This window comes from Eucyclogobius newberryi, unplaced genomic scaffold (assembly GCF_026437365.1).
Source record: "Eucyclogobius newberryi isolate DKJ021-1_F unplaced genomic scaffold, fEucNew1.0.hap1 SCAF_14, whole genome shotgun sequence".
Taxonomy (NCBI): Eukaryota; Metazoa; Chordata; class Actinopteri; order Gobiiformes; family Gobiidae; genus Eucyclogobius; species Eucyclogobius newberryi.
The window spans coordinates 30,067,331-30,080,259 of record NW_027315768.1 but is presented as its reverse complement, the minus strand read 5'-3'; the positions used below and the strand labels follow the sequence as shown (position 1 = coordinate 30,080,259).

Below are 12,929 nucleotides of genomic sequence, written 5' to 3'. Positions count from 1 at the left end.
TTTGAGAACTCAAACGGAAGTGCGCATGCGCACTCCCCCGTGTGGATTGATACAACACACACGTGCGTTTGTTTATTAGCGCGATGGATCACATCGCATCTCTCATCTCCCGTAGATTTCCGTCCACTTCTGAGTCAGCTCGAACGGTCTTTCTCCGTCTTCATTTTGCCCCGTACACTGAGGGAACTATATTATGATATATCAATGCACTTAGGCACGCGGAAACGTGGGGAGGAGCCACACGAGGCTGCAGGTGAGCGGTAGGTGCATCCTATGATTGATACGTGGCAGGACTAATCGTCAGTCCACGCCACGAGGAAATAAGACTTAGATTTGTGCCAAAAAAATGGTCCATTCAACCTTTAACTAAACATATTTAAAGACACAAAACATTCTTGAATTTCAAATGCATTAAACGCACTTCTGTTGGATTGACATAATATCATCTGAATATCCCAATTGAATTCTGAATTGATAAATAATAATTACAAACTCTTGTCTCTTGTTAGTGTACAACTTAAGTGTGGCATTTGTTACTTTATAACTTATAATACACAATATTTACCGTAGATTAAAGTCAATCTACCACATACTTACTCGGTTCACATTCTCCAATTAAACTACAGGAAGTCTCATTTGGTAGATCCTGGAACTTGACTGGAACATAAAGTGGCTCACTCTGGACAAAAGGAGGGACGGAGAAATCCAACGTTTGTTTCAATTCAAACGATTACAATCATTACAATCATTAGATTCATTAGATTCATTACAATCATTAGAATTAAAATAAAGCAGTTGTACCAAACAGTCGTCCCCAGCCGGGTCATTGTTGCAGCGGGCAAAGTAAGCCTCCGCATCTGCAAACTGGGGAAAAAGATCAGATTTGATTAGAAGATTACAACTTTTATAGGAATTTTAAGGACATTTCCACTTCATTTGCTCAATAAAACAGTTTGCTACTGACAGTCAATTGTACAAAATTGTGGCAACATAGAGTTTTTGATTTAATGATTAAGGCAAAACTGAAGATAAAAGAAAATATCACAAAAATAGTCACAGGAATTAGACAAAGGGCTGCATCGATTAAACAACTAGTGGTGACTTGTCGACTAAAACAAATAATTGTAGTTGTATTTTGATTATTGTAATATTTATCTGGACTATACAGACCCTAAACCACATGCCAAAAGACGTCTTGTCGCATGGACGGCAGGATTATGAAATCAAAATGTCTGATTTCCATCAATAATACAGTTTATTTGCAAATATTTCAATCTAGAAGATTTCAGATACAACGTTTCCACCTTTATTTGGTTGATAATGTAGTATAAAATCTCAATTGTTTACTGAAATATGTCTTTGTCACAATACTAATAAGATTACGATTACTTTTTTTTCCAGACAGCCCTAATTGTAGGATAAATAGAGGATTCGGACTCCCTAGTCATAAAAAGGAGATAACTTTGACTTGAATCGTCAAGTTGACTGGACTGAGCTGGAAGTATAGTTGACTTACAAAAGCAGAGTGTCTTCTTTTGAGCGTCCCGGTGCACTGCTGCCTCCACGGCCTCCACAACAGGAACCCGAGCAGATACAGGACAAACATGGAGGTCTTTGTGAACGTACTGAAGAAGGGCTTGTTGTACTCCTGCTGCTTGAAAATGTACTACAGGGGGAATAAAACAAAACAAGAAAACAACATTAGCTACAAAAGTTATATTTGATTCTATGTAATTGTATTTATTTATTTTATTTTATTAATTTATTTTATTTTATCCATGTTATCCATGTTATTTATTTTATTTATTTTATCCAATGTATTTTATTTTATTTATTGTATGTCTATTTTATGTATTTTATTATTTATATTATTTATTTATCATTATTTGACTTGATTGACTTTATTCTATTTTATAAATGTTATCTATTTTATCTCATTTATTTCATTTATATTATTTATTCATTATAATTTTTCTTGATTTATTTTATTTTATCCATTTATTTATTCTATGCATTTTTCTTTGTGTAAATGTTTTATGTATTCATTTATTTGAATTAGGGCAGTGCATATTAATCAACGTCAGCAACAGCTTCAACATAAATATGCCATGAGCTGGGAAAATATCCAAATCTCGTACGTTGTCCTAAAGCAGGCGAAAAACACTAAATATTCACACAACAGACATTAAAGACATGAAACACTAAATCTTCTGGTTATTGCTCTGCTGCTTATTCGAGTCTTTGCTTTGCACCAGTGGAATGGAATGTTTCTGTAGTAAGATTAGATCTGAGCTGTAAATGGTTTAATAAGTAACTCCACAGAAACGAACAACGCAAGTATTCTCCTGTATATATTTTAGGGCTAATAGTCTTAATAATATTGTATTTTATTCTGCTTCAAAGTAACAGTAGCCAGTGGTTTCAATATTACGGTTTATCCTTTATATTTCTTCTAATTTGGGCATATCAATACTGAACATTATTATTAGTATTAGTATTAGTATTAGTATTAGTAGTAGTATTAGTAGTATTAGTATTAGTAGTAGTATTAGTAGTATTAGTAGTAGTAGTAGTATTGTTATTATTATTATACGTATTATTATAATTATTATAATTATTTATTATTATTATTATTATTATTATTATTATTATTATTATTATTATTATTATTATTATTATTATTATTATTATTATTATTATTATTATTATTATTATTATTATTATAATAATAAATATAGCCGCAAGCGGCAATGATCGGCCCTCGCCACACCGCCGCCACGCCGCAAGAGGAGGGGGCGCTAACGCGCCCCAATTGTCCTTTTATTACGCCTACTGCTGAATATGAATCTTCTCCCCTTTGTTTTACCATCAAAAAGCTATTTTATTTTGAATTCTTGGCAAAATGTGCGGCTTTGCCGCACAGACACCGTGACTCTTTGAATAAAAATGTGGATAACTTTTGATGGTCCACCCCTGAAGATGAGCCTCACCAAATTTCAGGTTAATAGGGCTAATGCCCTGGGAGGAGTTTGTGAAAGTCTAAAGTGTAAACATGTTCTGGCGATTTCCCCATTGGAATAACAAGGGAGGTTTTGGTCATTGCTACGGCAACGCCATAACAATTATGACATGGGTCTCATTGACTTTTTTGATGGGGAGGCCAAAATTGAGTTGTGTGTCAAATTTCATAAAATTTCGCAAAACTAAACATTTAACCTCCATATAAAATCTGTAGGGGGCGCTGTGGCTCCAAATTAATTTATTTCACTTCAAGTAGGTTTAGGGCAAAGAGTTTAACAACTGATTCTAATTTGACGCAATTCGGACTTTATCTGCGCAAACGGCAGAAATTTTAAATATGGGAGATTTCTGAAATTCTAGCTACAGTTTGCGGCTTCGCCGCACAGAGACCGTGAGAGGTATCAATGTAATTTGGATAACTTTTGATGTCCCACTCCTCAGTAGCATTTTCACCAAATTTCAGCTTTTTAGGGCCAACGCCCTGGGAGGAGTTCGTAAAAGTACGACGTTTGGAAAAACTCCGAAGTCATGTTTAGCCATTTTTGAAGCAATATGGCCGACATTTGGTTGGGCGGACGGCGTTGCCGTAATAATATTTTTTACTTCTCTTGTCACCATCTACCTCTGCGCCAAATTTCATGATTCTACGATCAGATTTTTTTTGGGTCATTTCCCATCTCTCAATGCATTTTTGGTACATTTGGGGGCGCTGACGCGCCAATTTTTTTTATTTTAGAAAAGGGAAATAGCCAGAATGTAGAGAGGCACGATTTTTAGAGGTGTGCAAATTTTTGTGACTTTTCGTCAATGTTCACTGGGTGAAAAATAGGGGGGTTGGTCCCGAGAAGAAGAAAGAAAGAATATTAAAGCCGCAAGCGGCATCCAACGGCCCTCGCGGGCCGCCGGCCTTCCGACTCTGCTCTCTGCATTTTACAGAGTTGGCGCTAACGTAATTGTCTAAGAACTAAGACAGCGACACATTGGACATGTACAATGCTGTGCTTAACCAGTGCAAATGAACACAAATGTTGGTCAAATGTGCAGCTCCAGCGCACAGAGACCGTGACACTTGGAATAAAAATATGGATAACTTTTGATGCTCCGCTTGTGTAGATTATTTTCCCCAAATATGAACTTGATCGAGCTATTGCCCACAGAGGAGTTCATTAAAGTGTGAAGCGTAAATGTGAACATTTCAAGGATTTGGCGTTTTTCCCATTTGTGACATATATTTGCGGCTCTACCGCACAGAGACCGTAGCACTTAGAATCAAAATATGGATAACTTTTGATGCCCCGCTTGTGTAGATGATATTCTCCAAATATGAACTTGATCGGGTAATCGCCCTAGGAGGAGTTTGTTAAAGTGTGAAGTGTAAAAATGTGGAGATTTTGCGGTTTCCCCATAGGGATAACATGGGATGTTTCTGTCATCGCTACGGCTACGCTTTACCAAATATGACTTTGGCTCCCATACTTTTATTTTGGGGATGGCAAATGAGAATTGTGTGCAAAATGTCATGTCATTTGGAAAAACTCTTGTTTATAGGCCACTCTGAAGGCCAAATAGTCCAAATTCTGCGAAAATTTTGCGGCTCAGCTGCACAGAGACCGTAAATGTTATCCATAAAATTTGAATAACTTTAGATGCCCCACTTGTCTAGAGGAGGTACACCGATTTTGAGATTGGTGAGCCAAACGCACTAGGAGGAGTTTGTTAAAGTGTGAAGCGTAAATGTGAACATTTCAAGGATTTGGCGTTTTTCCCATTTGTGACAGTATATTTGCAGCTCCACGGCACAGAGACCGTAGCACTTAAAATCAAAATATTGATAACTTTTGATGCCCCATTTGTGTAGATGATTTCCCCAAATATGAGCTTGATCGGGCAATCGGCCTAGGAGGAGTTGGTGAAAGTGTGAAGCGTGAAAATGTGGTCATTTTAGAGATTTCGCTGTTTTCCCATTTCTGACATATATTTGCGGGTCCGCCACACAGAGACCGTAGCACTTAGAATCAAAATATGGATACCTTTTGATGGCCCGCTTGTGTAGATGATTTTCCCCAAATATGAGCTTGATCGGACAATCGCCCTAGGAGGAGTTTGTTAAAGTGTGAAGTGTAAAAATGTGGTGATTTGAGCGATTCTACGATTTTCCCATAAGGATAACATGGGATGTTTCTGTCAACGCTACGGTTACGCCGTACAAAATATGACTTTGGCTCTCATACTTGTATGATCAGGATGGCAAATTAGAATTTAGTGCAAAATGTCATGTCATTTGGAAAACCTCTATTGTTTATAGGCCACTCTGAAGGCCAAATAGTCAGAATTCTGGGAAACGTTTGCGGCTCCGTCGCACAGAGACCGTAAAAGTTATCCTTAAAATTTGGATAACTTTAGATGCACCACTTGTCTAGAGGACGTACACCGATTTTGAGGTTGGTGGGCAAAACGCACTAGGAGGAGTTCGTTGAAGTGTAAAACATAAAAATGTGGTAATTTGAGAGATTTTGCGGTTTTCCCATAGGGATAACATGGGAGGTTTCTGTCATCGCTACGACTACGCCGTAAAAATTTAGGCATTTTTGTGATTGGCTTTTGTGATCGGGACGGCAAAATAGAATTTTGGGTAAAGTTTAGACAATTTTGGTAAAACTAATTTTTGACCTTCAATGTTAATTTAAAGGTCACTCTGTAGGGGGCGCTATCGCGGCCATTTCAATTTTGTCAGCCTAAACTGGTCCAAACTAGAAAGTTTAACAACTGATTAAAATTTGGTCCTAATCGGACTGGTTTTGATCAAATGGGAGCAATTTTTAGATCTGCAATATTCCAAAATAAGTTGTCCAACTTTGCGGCTGCGCCGCACACAGACCGTTAAAGGTATCTCAAAAAATTGAATAACTTTAGATGCCCCACTTGTCCAGAGGACGTACGCCGATTTTGAAGTCGGTGGGCAAAACGCCCTAGGAGGAGTTCGTCAAAGTTTGACGTGAACAAAATGACTAACACAGCGTATTTTCATTTTCAAAGGAAGATGGCGGCCATAGGGTAAGTCTGGGGGCGTGGCCGTAGTAGTAGTAGTAGTAGTAGTAGTAGTAGTAGTAGTAGTAGTAGTAGTAGTAGTAGTAGTAGTAGTAGTAGTAGTAGTAGTAGTAGTAGTAGTAGTAGTAGTAGTAGTAGTAGTAGTAGTAGTAGTAGTAGTAGTAGTAGTAGTAGTAGTAGTAGTAGTAGTAGTAGTAGTAGTAGTAGTAGTAGTAGTAGTAGTAGTAGTAGTAGTAGTAGTAGTAGTAGTAGTAGTAGTAGTAGTAGTAGTAGTAGTAGTAGTAGTAGTAGTAGTAGTAGTAGTAGTAGTAGTAGTAGTAGTAGTAGTAGTAGTAGTAGTAGTAGTAGTAGTAGTAGTAGTAGTAGTAGTAGTAGTAGTAGTAGTAGTAGTAGTAGTAGTAGTAGTAGTAGTAGTAGTAGTAGTAGTAGTAGTAGTAGTAGTAGTAGTAGTAGTAGTAGTAGTAGTAGTAGTAGTAGTAGTAGTAGTAGTAGTAGTAGTAGTAGTAGTAGTAGTAGTAGTAGTAGTAGTAGTAGTAGTAGTAGTAGTAGTAGTAGTAGTAGTAGTAGTAGTAGTAGTAGTAGTAGTAGTAGTAGTAGTAGTAGTAGTAGTAGTAGTAGTAGTAGTAGTAGTAGTAGTAGTAGTAGTAGTAGTAGTAGTAGTAGTAGTAGTAGTAGTAGTAGTAGTAGTAGTAGTAGTAGTAGTAGTAGTAGTAGTAGTAGTAGTAGTAGTAGTAGTAGTAGTAGTAGTAGTAGTAGTAGTAGTAGTAGTAGTAGTAGTAGTAGTAGTAGTAGTAGTAGTAGTAGTAGTAGTAGTAGTAGTAGTAGTAGTAGTAGTAGTAGTAGTAGTAGTAGTAGTAGTAGTAGTAGTAGTAGTAGTAGTAGTAGTAGTAGTAGTAGTAGTAGTAGTAGTAGTAGTAGTAGTAGTAGTAGTAGTAGTAGTAGTAGTAGTAGTAGTAGTAGTAGTAGTAGTAGTAGTAGTAGTAGTAGTAGTAGTAGTAGTAGTAGTAGTAGTAGTAGTAGTAGTAGTAGTAGTAGTAGTAGTAGTAGTAGTAGTAGTAGTAGTAGTAGTAGTAGTAGTAGTAGTAGTAGTAGTAGTAGTAGTAGTAGTAGTAGTAGTAGTAGTAGTAGTAGTAGTAGTAGTAGTAGTAGTAGTAGTAGTAGTAGTAGTAGTAGTAGTAGTAGTAGTAGTAGTAGTAGTAGTAGTAGTAGTAGTAGTAGTAGTAGTAGTAGTAGTAGTAGTAGTAGTAGTAGTAGTAGTAGTAGTAGTAGTAGTAGTAGTAGTAGTAGTAGTAGTAGTAGTAGTAGTAGTAGTAGTAGTAGTAGTAGTAGTAGTAGTAGTAGTAGTAGTAGTAGTAGTAGTAGTAGTAGTAGTAGTAGTAGTAGTAGTAGTAGTAGTAGTAGTAGTAGTAGTAGTAGTAGTAGTAGTAGTAGTAGTAGTAGTAGTAGTAGTAGTAGTAGTAGTAGTAGTAGTAGTAGTAGTAGTAGTAGTAGTAGTAGTAGTAGTAGTAGTAGTAGTAGTAGTAGTAGTAGTAGTAGTAGTAGTAGTAGTAGTAGTAGTAGTAGTAGTAGTAGTAGTAGTAGTAGTAGTAGTAGTAGTAGTAGTAGTAGTAGTAGTAGTAGTAGTAGTAGTAGTAGTAGTAGTAGTAGTAGTAGTAGTAGTAGTAGTAGTAGTAGTAGTAGTAGTAGTAGTAGTAGTAGTAGTAGTAGTAGTAGTAGTAGTAGTAGTAGTAGTAGTAGTAGTAGTAGTAGTAGTAGTAGTAGTAGTAGTAGTAGTAGTAGTAGTAGTAGTAGTAGTAGTAGTAGTAGTAGTAGTAGTAGTAGTAGTAGTAGTAGTAGTAGTAGTAGTAGTAGTAGTAGTAGTAGTAGTAGTAGTAGTAGTAGTAGTAGTAGTAGTAGTAGTAGTAGTAGTAGTAGTAGTAGTAGTAGTAGTAGTAGTAGTAGTAGTAGTAGTAGTAGTAGTAGTAGTAGTAGTAGTAGTAGTAGTAGTAGTAAATTCTTTAGTCTAAAAAAGTATTGTTGGTGTTGTTTTTTTAACTAATTGTAGAGTTGAAATTGTTACTGATCCTTCTCTTTTGTATTGAAACAGAGCTCTAAGTGTCTGTATACTGAGCAGAGCTTTGGGGTGTAAATGATACGTGTAATGGTGACGGTGCCTCTTACTGAGGTGAGCTCGGACGAGACGACCCAGATGACGTCGACGAGCAGCAGGATGACGACGCCCAGAGCCATCCGCCGCCGCTGGACCGCCGAGCTGGTCTGAGCGCTCATCCGGTTCATCACAAACACCCACTCCATCCGGACTGCACAACACACAACACACAATCTCATAAACACACAACACACAATCTCATAAACACATTCAGCTGAGCACAAATGTTCTTTATACAATAGAGAGAGCTGGGACCATTTAATGAGGACCAATACTGCAACGACAAAAAGTTCTATAAAGTCCTATAAGTTATCTGTTCTTTTACTTCTGTACCTACTTTTGTTGCAACACAGAAATTCCCCCATTGTGTGGACAAACAAAGGCTTATCTTATCTTATCTTATCTTATCTTAAGAAAGAGCTCTTTCTGGACCCTCGGGAGGTAAGAAAAGTGTCCTCCCCACGGCCTCTGGGACAGGGCAGAACTGGAGCTTCACCGCGGTAAATACGGCGTTTCAAGGAGAAGACGCACTATCGTCACTTCTCGTCACTGTGGATCACAAAGTGTGTGTTTTGTGCTGTACTGTGAAGAAGAAAAGAACGGAGGAAAGAAAAAAACAAGGAGACAGAAAGAGAAAGAGAGCGAGAGCGAGAGCGAGAGCGAGAGAGAGAGCGAGAGAGAGAGAGAGAGCCGTACGTCTTATGTCGTTGTCTTCAAAACCCATGAGATCAAAGTGGAAAGGAATGGAATGCACACATTATTTTGCATAACGCTTGTTTGAAGGTTCAAAGTGTGGAGACTCAACACTTGGACGCCAACCGCCGCCATTAAACACCATAGAAGAAGAAGAAGACTTGGATACCAGCCGCCATAAAACACCATAGAAGAAGAAGAAGAAGACTTGGATACCAGCCGCCATAAAACACCATAGAAGAAGAAGAAGAAGACTTGGATACCAGCCGCCATTAAACACCATAGAAGAAGAAGAAGAAGACTTGGATACCAGCCGCCATAAAACACCATAGAAGAAGAAGAAGAAGACTTGGATACCAGCCGCCATAAAACACCATAGAAGAAGAAGAAGAAGACTTGGATACCAGCCGCCATTAAACACCATAGAAGAAGAAGAAGAAGACTTGGATACCAGCCGCCATAAAACACCATAGAAGAAGAAGAAGAAGACTTGGATACCAGCCGCCATAAAACACCATAGAAGAAGAAGAAGAAGAAGACTTGGACACCAGCCGCCATAAAACACCATAGAAGAAGAAGTAGTACTGAGAATACCTTGATTGTGGACAGAAAGGATTTTGTACACTTTATGATGGATGTTATAAACTGCGCTGCTCAAACTGAACTGAAAGGATCAGGATCGTTGCTAAAGCTGCAAGAAGATTCCTTGGAACCAAAGAGCTTGAATGGGCAGAAAGAGAAAATAAGACATACAACTACAGTAGATGGAGGTAATGTAACGCTTGGATACCAACACCAAAGAAGAAGAAGAAGAAGAAGAAGAAAACGTGCTAAAGGCGCCAAATGGGAGTCAGAGTGAAGGAAGTCTCAATTTGGAGAATCAGAGTGATATAGAAATGGAGGTAGGGGCGTCGCTGGTCTGTGCAGGCTCAGTCCAGTGGATGCACGGCTGCTGGCCGTCAGTGAAAGCAACGACAACAATGGAAGTAACTCCAGGAATCACAATCACAGTGGGTGGATGGCAGGCGCCATGGAGCACCGGGGAGGAGGAAGAGGAAGAGGAAGAGGAAGAAGAAGGGAAGACGAGAGGGGGGGATAAAGTCAGACTGGGAGACGAATGACCAAGAGTAAAGTCTGGATAAACTACAGTAGGAGGCGGTAATGTAACACTTTGATATCAACTGCCATAAAAACACCAAAGAAGAAGAAGAAGATATCATCACATGAGTGGTCAGTAGCAGAGCATCTCTTTCTCCCTCCCTCTTTCTCTCTCTCTCATACCAGATTTTTTTTCTTCTATTTTGTCATTCTAGATATCTACATTTACATGATGAATAAATTGATAAGTATATGTAAGCGTCTTTGGGTATCTTGAAAAGTGCTATAGAAATATTATTATTATTCATTATCATTATTATTCATTCATTCATTTTCTACCGCTTTGTCCCATTAGGGGTCGCGGGTCACTGGAGCCTATCCCAGTGACTTCACTCTCACATTCATTCACTTGGGCCAATTTAGAGTTGCCAATTTTGCCTAACACATGTCACATGTCTTTGGATGGTGGGAGGAGCCGGAGAGAACCCACGATAACACGGGGAGAACCTGCAGACTCCTTTTTTTTTTCTTTTCTTTTAGTTAAACATTTTAAAAAATAATAATAATGATTTTCTAAAATGGTCTCATGGTCAATGGTACCAACACTAAAAACACAACATACGGTTACTAATGATGAAAAATTATAACTTTTGCCATAGCATTTAACAATTTAAACCAAAACAACGTCTCTTTTGAATCGTGAAAAGTCATCAAAATGTTGCCTATAAACAGTTGAAACCAATGAATAAAAGCCATGGCCAATTCACAGCATCAGTCCATAGGAGGGCTTTTAGCACAACGGATATCACTAATGTAAGCTTAAATTGGGTTAACAACACTTAGAAGCACAAACGAATACAGTGAATATGACAAGACACAGACGCACACAGACAAAGACGCAGACGCACACAGACAAAGACGCACACACAGAGACACACACACACACACAGAGACACACACACACACACACATACAAACACACACACACACAAATGTACCTTCTCCAGCGATGTGATTGCAACAAGTCCTTAATTGTAAGATGTCAGTCCAGTCCTTTTCATTTTATTGGACGCCTGAAAGAAAGAGAACAAAATAATAATACAAATAACATGAAGTGGAACATGATGAGAGGTTAAATGAAGGAAGTGAAATTAACCTCAGAGCATCAAAAAATATGAAAAATCAAGGCAAATTGGGCAAATGAAAACCACTCAGATATCAGAGCCTGGTTTAAAAGACATTTACTGTTGTATTGTGCATTACTTTTTTAAGAAGACTATAATACGACACTCTTTATGAAGGCAAAAATCATGAGCTTGGAGGATTTGCAGGACAAATAATGAGAAGAATACTGACACACACCATATGTTTTTCTTTTAACGACAGATATATACATACTTTACCACAAATTACACTTCCTGTGAAACAATTTCCCCCAACATTTGTAATTTAGCAGAAAAACAATGGCATTTCTACCTTTTAAATGCAATATTGTTGCTATATTTTTACTTTTAAAGACTGCATTCAGATAATAAGTTTATTCCTTGCCATTGCATTAACAGATAGCATCAAATAGTTATCAAAACACTGCAGTTGTAAGGCTTTTAAGCTAGCTGTCTTAGCTTAGAATCGACACCCGTCTCAAGAAGCATAAAAACAACACATATTTCATGATTTTGGCGTTAAGACTGGGGAATGCATAAAGTATATTTGAGATCTAGACGTGCAAACCAAAGCCATATGCACCGTAAATGTCAAAGGCATTCAAAGTTTGCAGAGCTAACCAAGAAGAGCTACACTTCCTTGTTAAGAATAAAATAAGCTTTAAGGTCGATTTACCTGGACGTAAGAAGCTGGCGATCGACGTTTGCCATGGTCGACTTGACAAGTGGAAGTAGAAGTCGAAATATTGACGAAACAAGGGTCCTTTTTACGATAAACAAATGATTGACAGTCTTCGGTTGTAAACACTAGCGCACACCCGCCCGCCCCGGAGTCAGCTGACGCCAGTTATGAGCGCAGAGAATTCTGGGTAATGGAGTTTTATTCTACCGTGACACAGAACTCAACAGAAACAATATACATAGTAAATGCATAAATAAAACGTGCAAATACATAAACTATGAATGTTATTTTGTGTTTGTATTATGAATGTTTTTTTCTTTTGAGATCGTATTTTTTTAACATCGAATTTAACTTATTTATATATATATATATATATATATATATTTATATATATATATATATATATATATATATATTTTTTTTTTTTACATCGAATTCAAAAAAATGTAATCGTATTTGTATACAATGAATATTTTTACTAGATTCAATGTAAAAAAAAAAAATTCGATGTCAAAAAAAGAAATCGTAATAAAAACACAAAATAACTTTCATATAAACGTAGGGATAAATAAACGTGTGAATAAATAACATAAATAATAAATACAAGTAGATGTAAATCAGTGTTGTTTTTTTCTAATACATGCAGAAATAAACATGTAGAAATATGAAAAATAAATGGGGGCATCATATATATATTTTCTTTTATTATGACCAAAATACATGTCTATTTTTATTCATCACTTTTTGACATTTGAGCCACCAACTGTAAATGATTTGGAAGGAAAACATACCTTATATTTTGAATAATCTATTTTTGTAATAATCTATTTTCTAATTATTTTTCAATGAATCATATGAATTGTTTTTGCGTTTATCTCAGTTATTTTTTTTTTAATTATTTCAGCTTCCTGAAATAATACTTGCTATGTCAACAGTCCTAATGTCTTATCATTCTTGAAACCATGTATTGTTTTCTCAACCATACCTAAATAGCGCGTTTATTTTATATGCTTTTTACAAGAAAACAACTATTGAAATGCAATACTTTCAAACAAGCTATCAATAATTGTAATAA

General features: G+C 36.9%; 1 protein-coding gene across 2 annotated transcripts in view; it reads right to left on the bottom strand.

The window, feature by feature from the left end:
• The window catches only part of LOC140359951 (solute carrier family 35 member F5-like), a 31,979-nt gene extending 19,958 nt beyond the window's left edge, over positions 1 to 12,021 (bottom strand). For both annotated transcript variants that reach the window (XM_072445206.1, XM_072445205.1), the window contains exons 1-6: positions 11,849 to 12,021; positions 11,008 to 11,082; positions 8,230 to 8,369; positions 1,517 to 1,666; positions 802 to 864; positions 598 to 679 (exon numbers count right to left, since the gene is read on the bottom strand). In XM_072445206.1, coding sequence (XP_072301307.1) covers positions 598 to 679; positions 802 to 864; positions 1,517 to 1,666; positions 8,230 to 8,364 — 430 coding nt within the window. In that variant the 5' untranslated portion in view covers positions 8,365 to 8,369; positions 11,008 to 11,082; positions 11,849 to 12,021. The remainder of the gene's footprint in view (positions 1 to 597; positions 680 to 801; positions 865 to 1,516; positions 1,667 to 8,229; positions 8,370 to 11,007; positions 11,083 to 11,848) is intronic.
• Between the last annotated feature and the right edge of the window lie 908 nt (positions 12,022 to 12,929).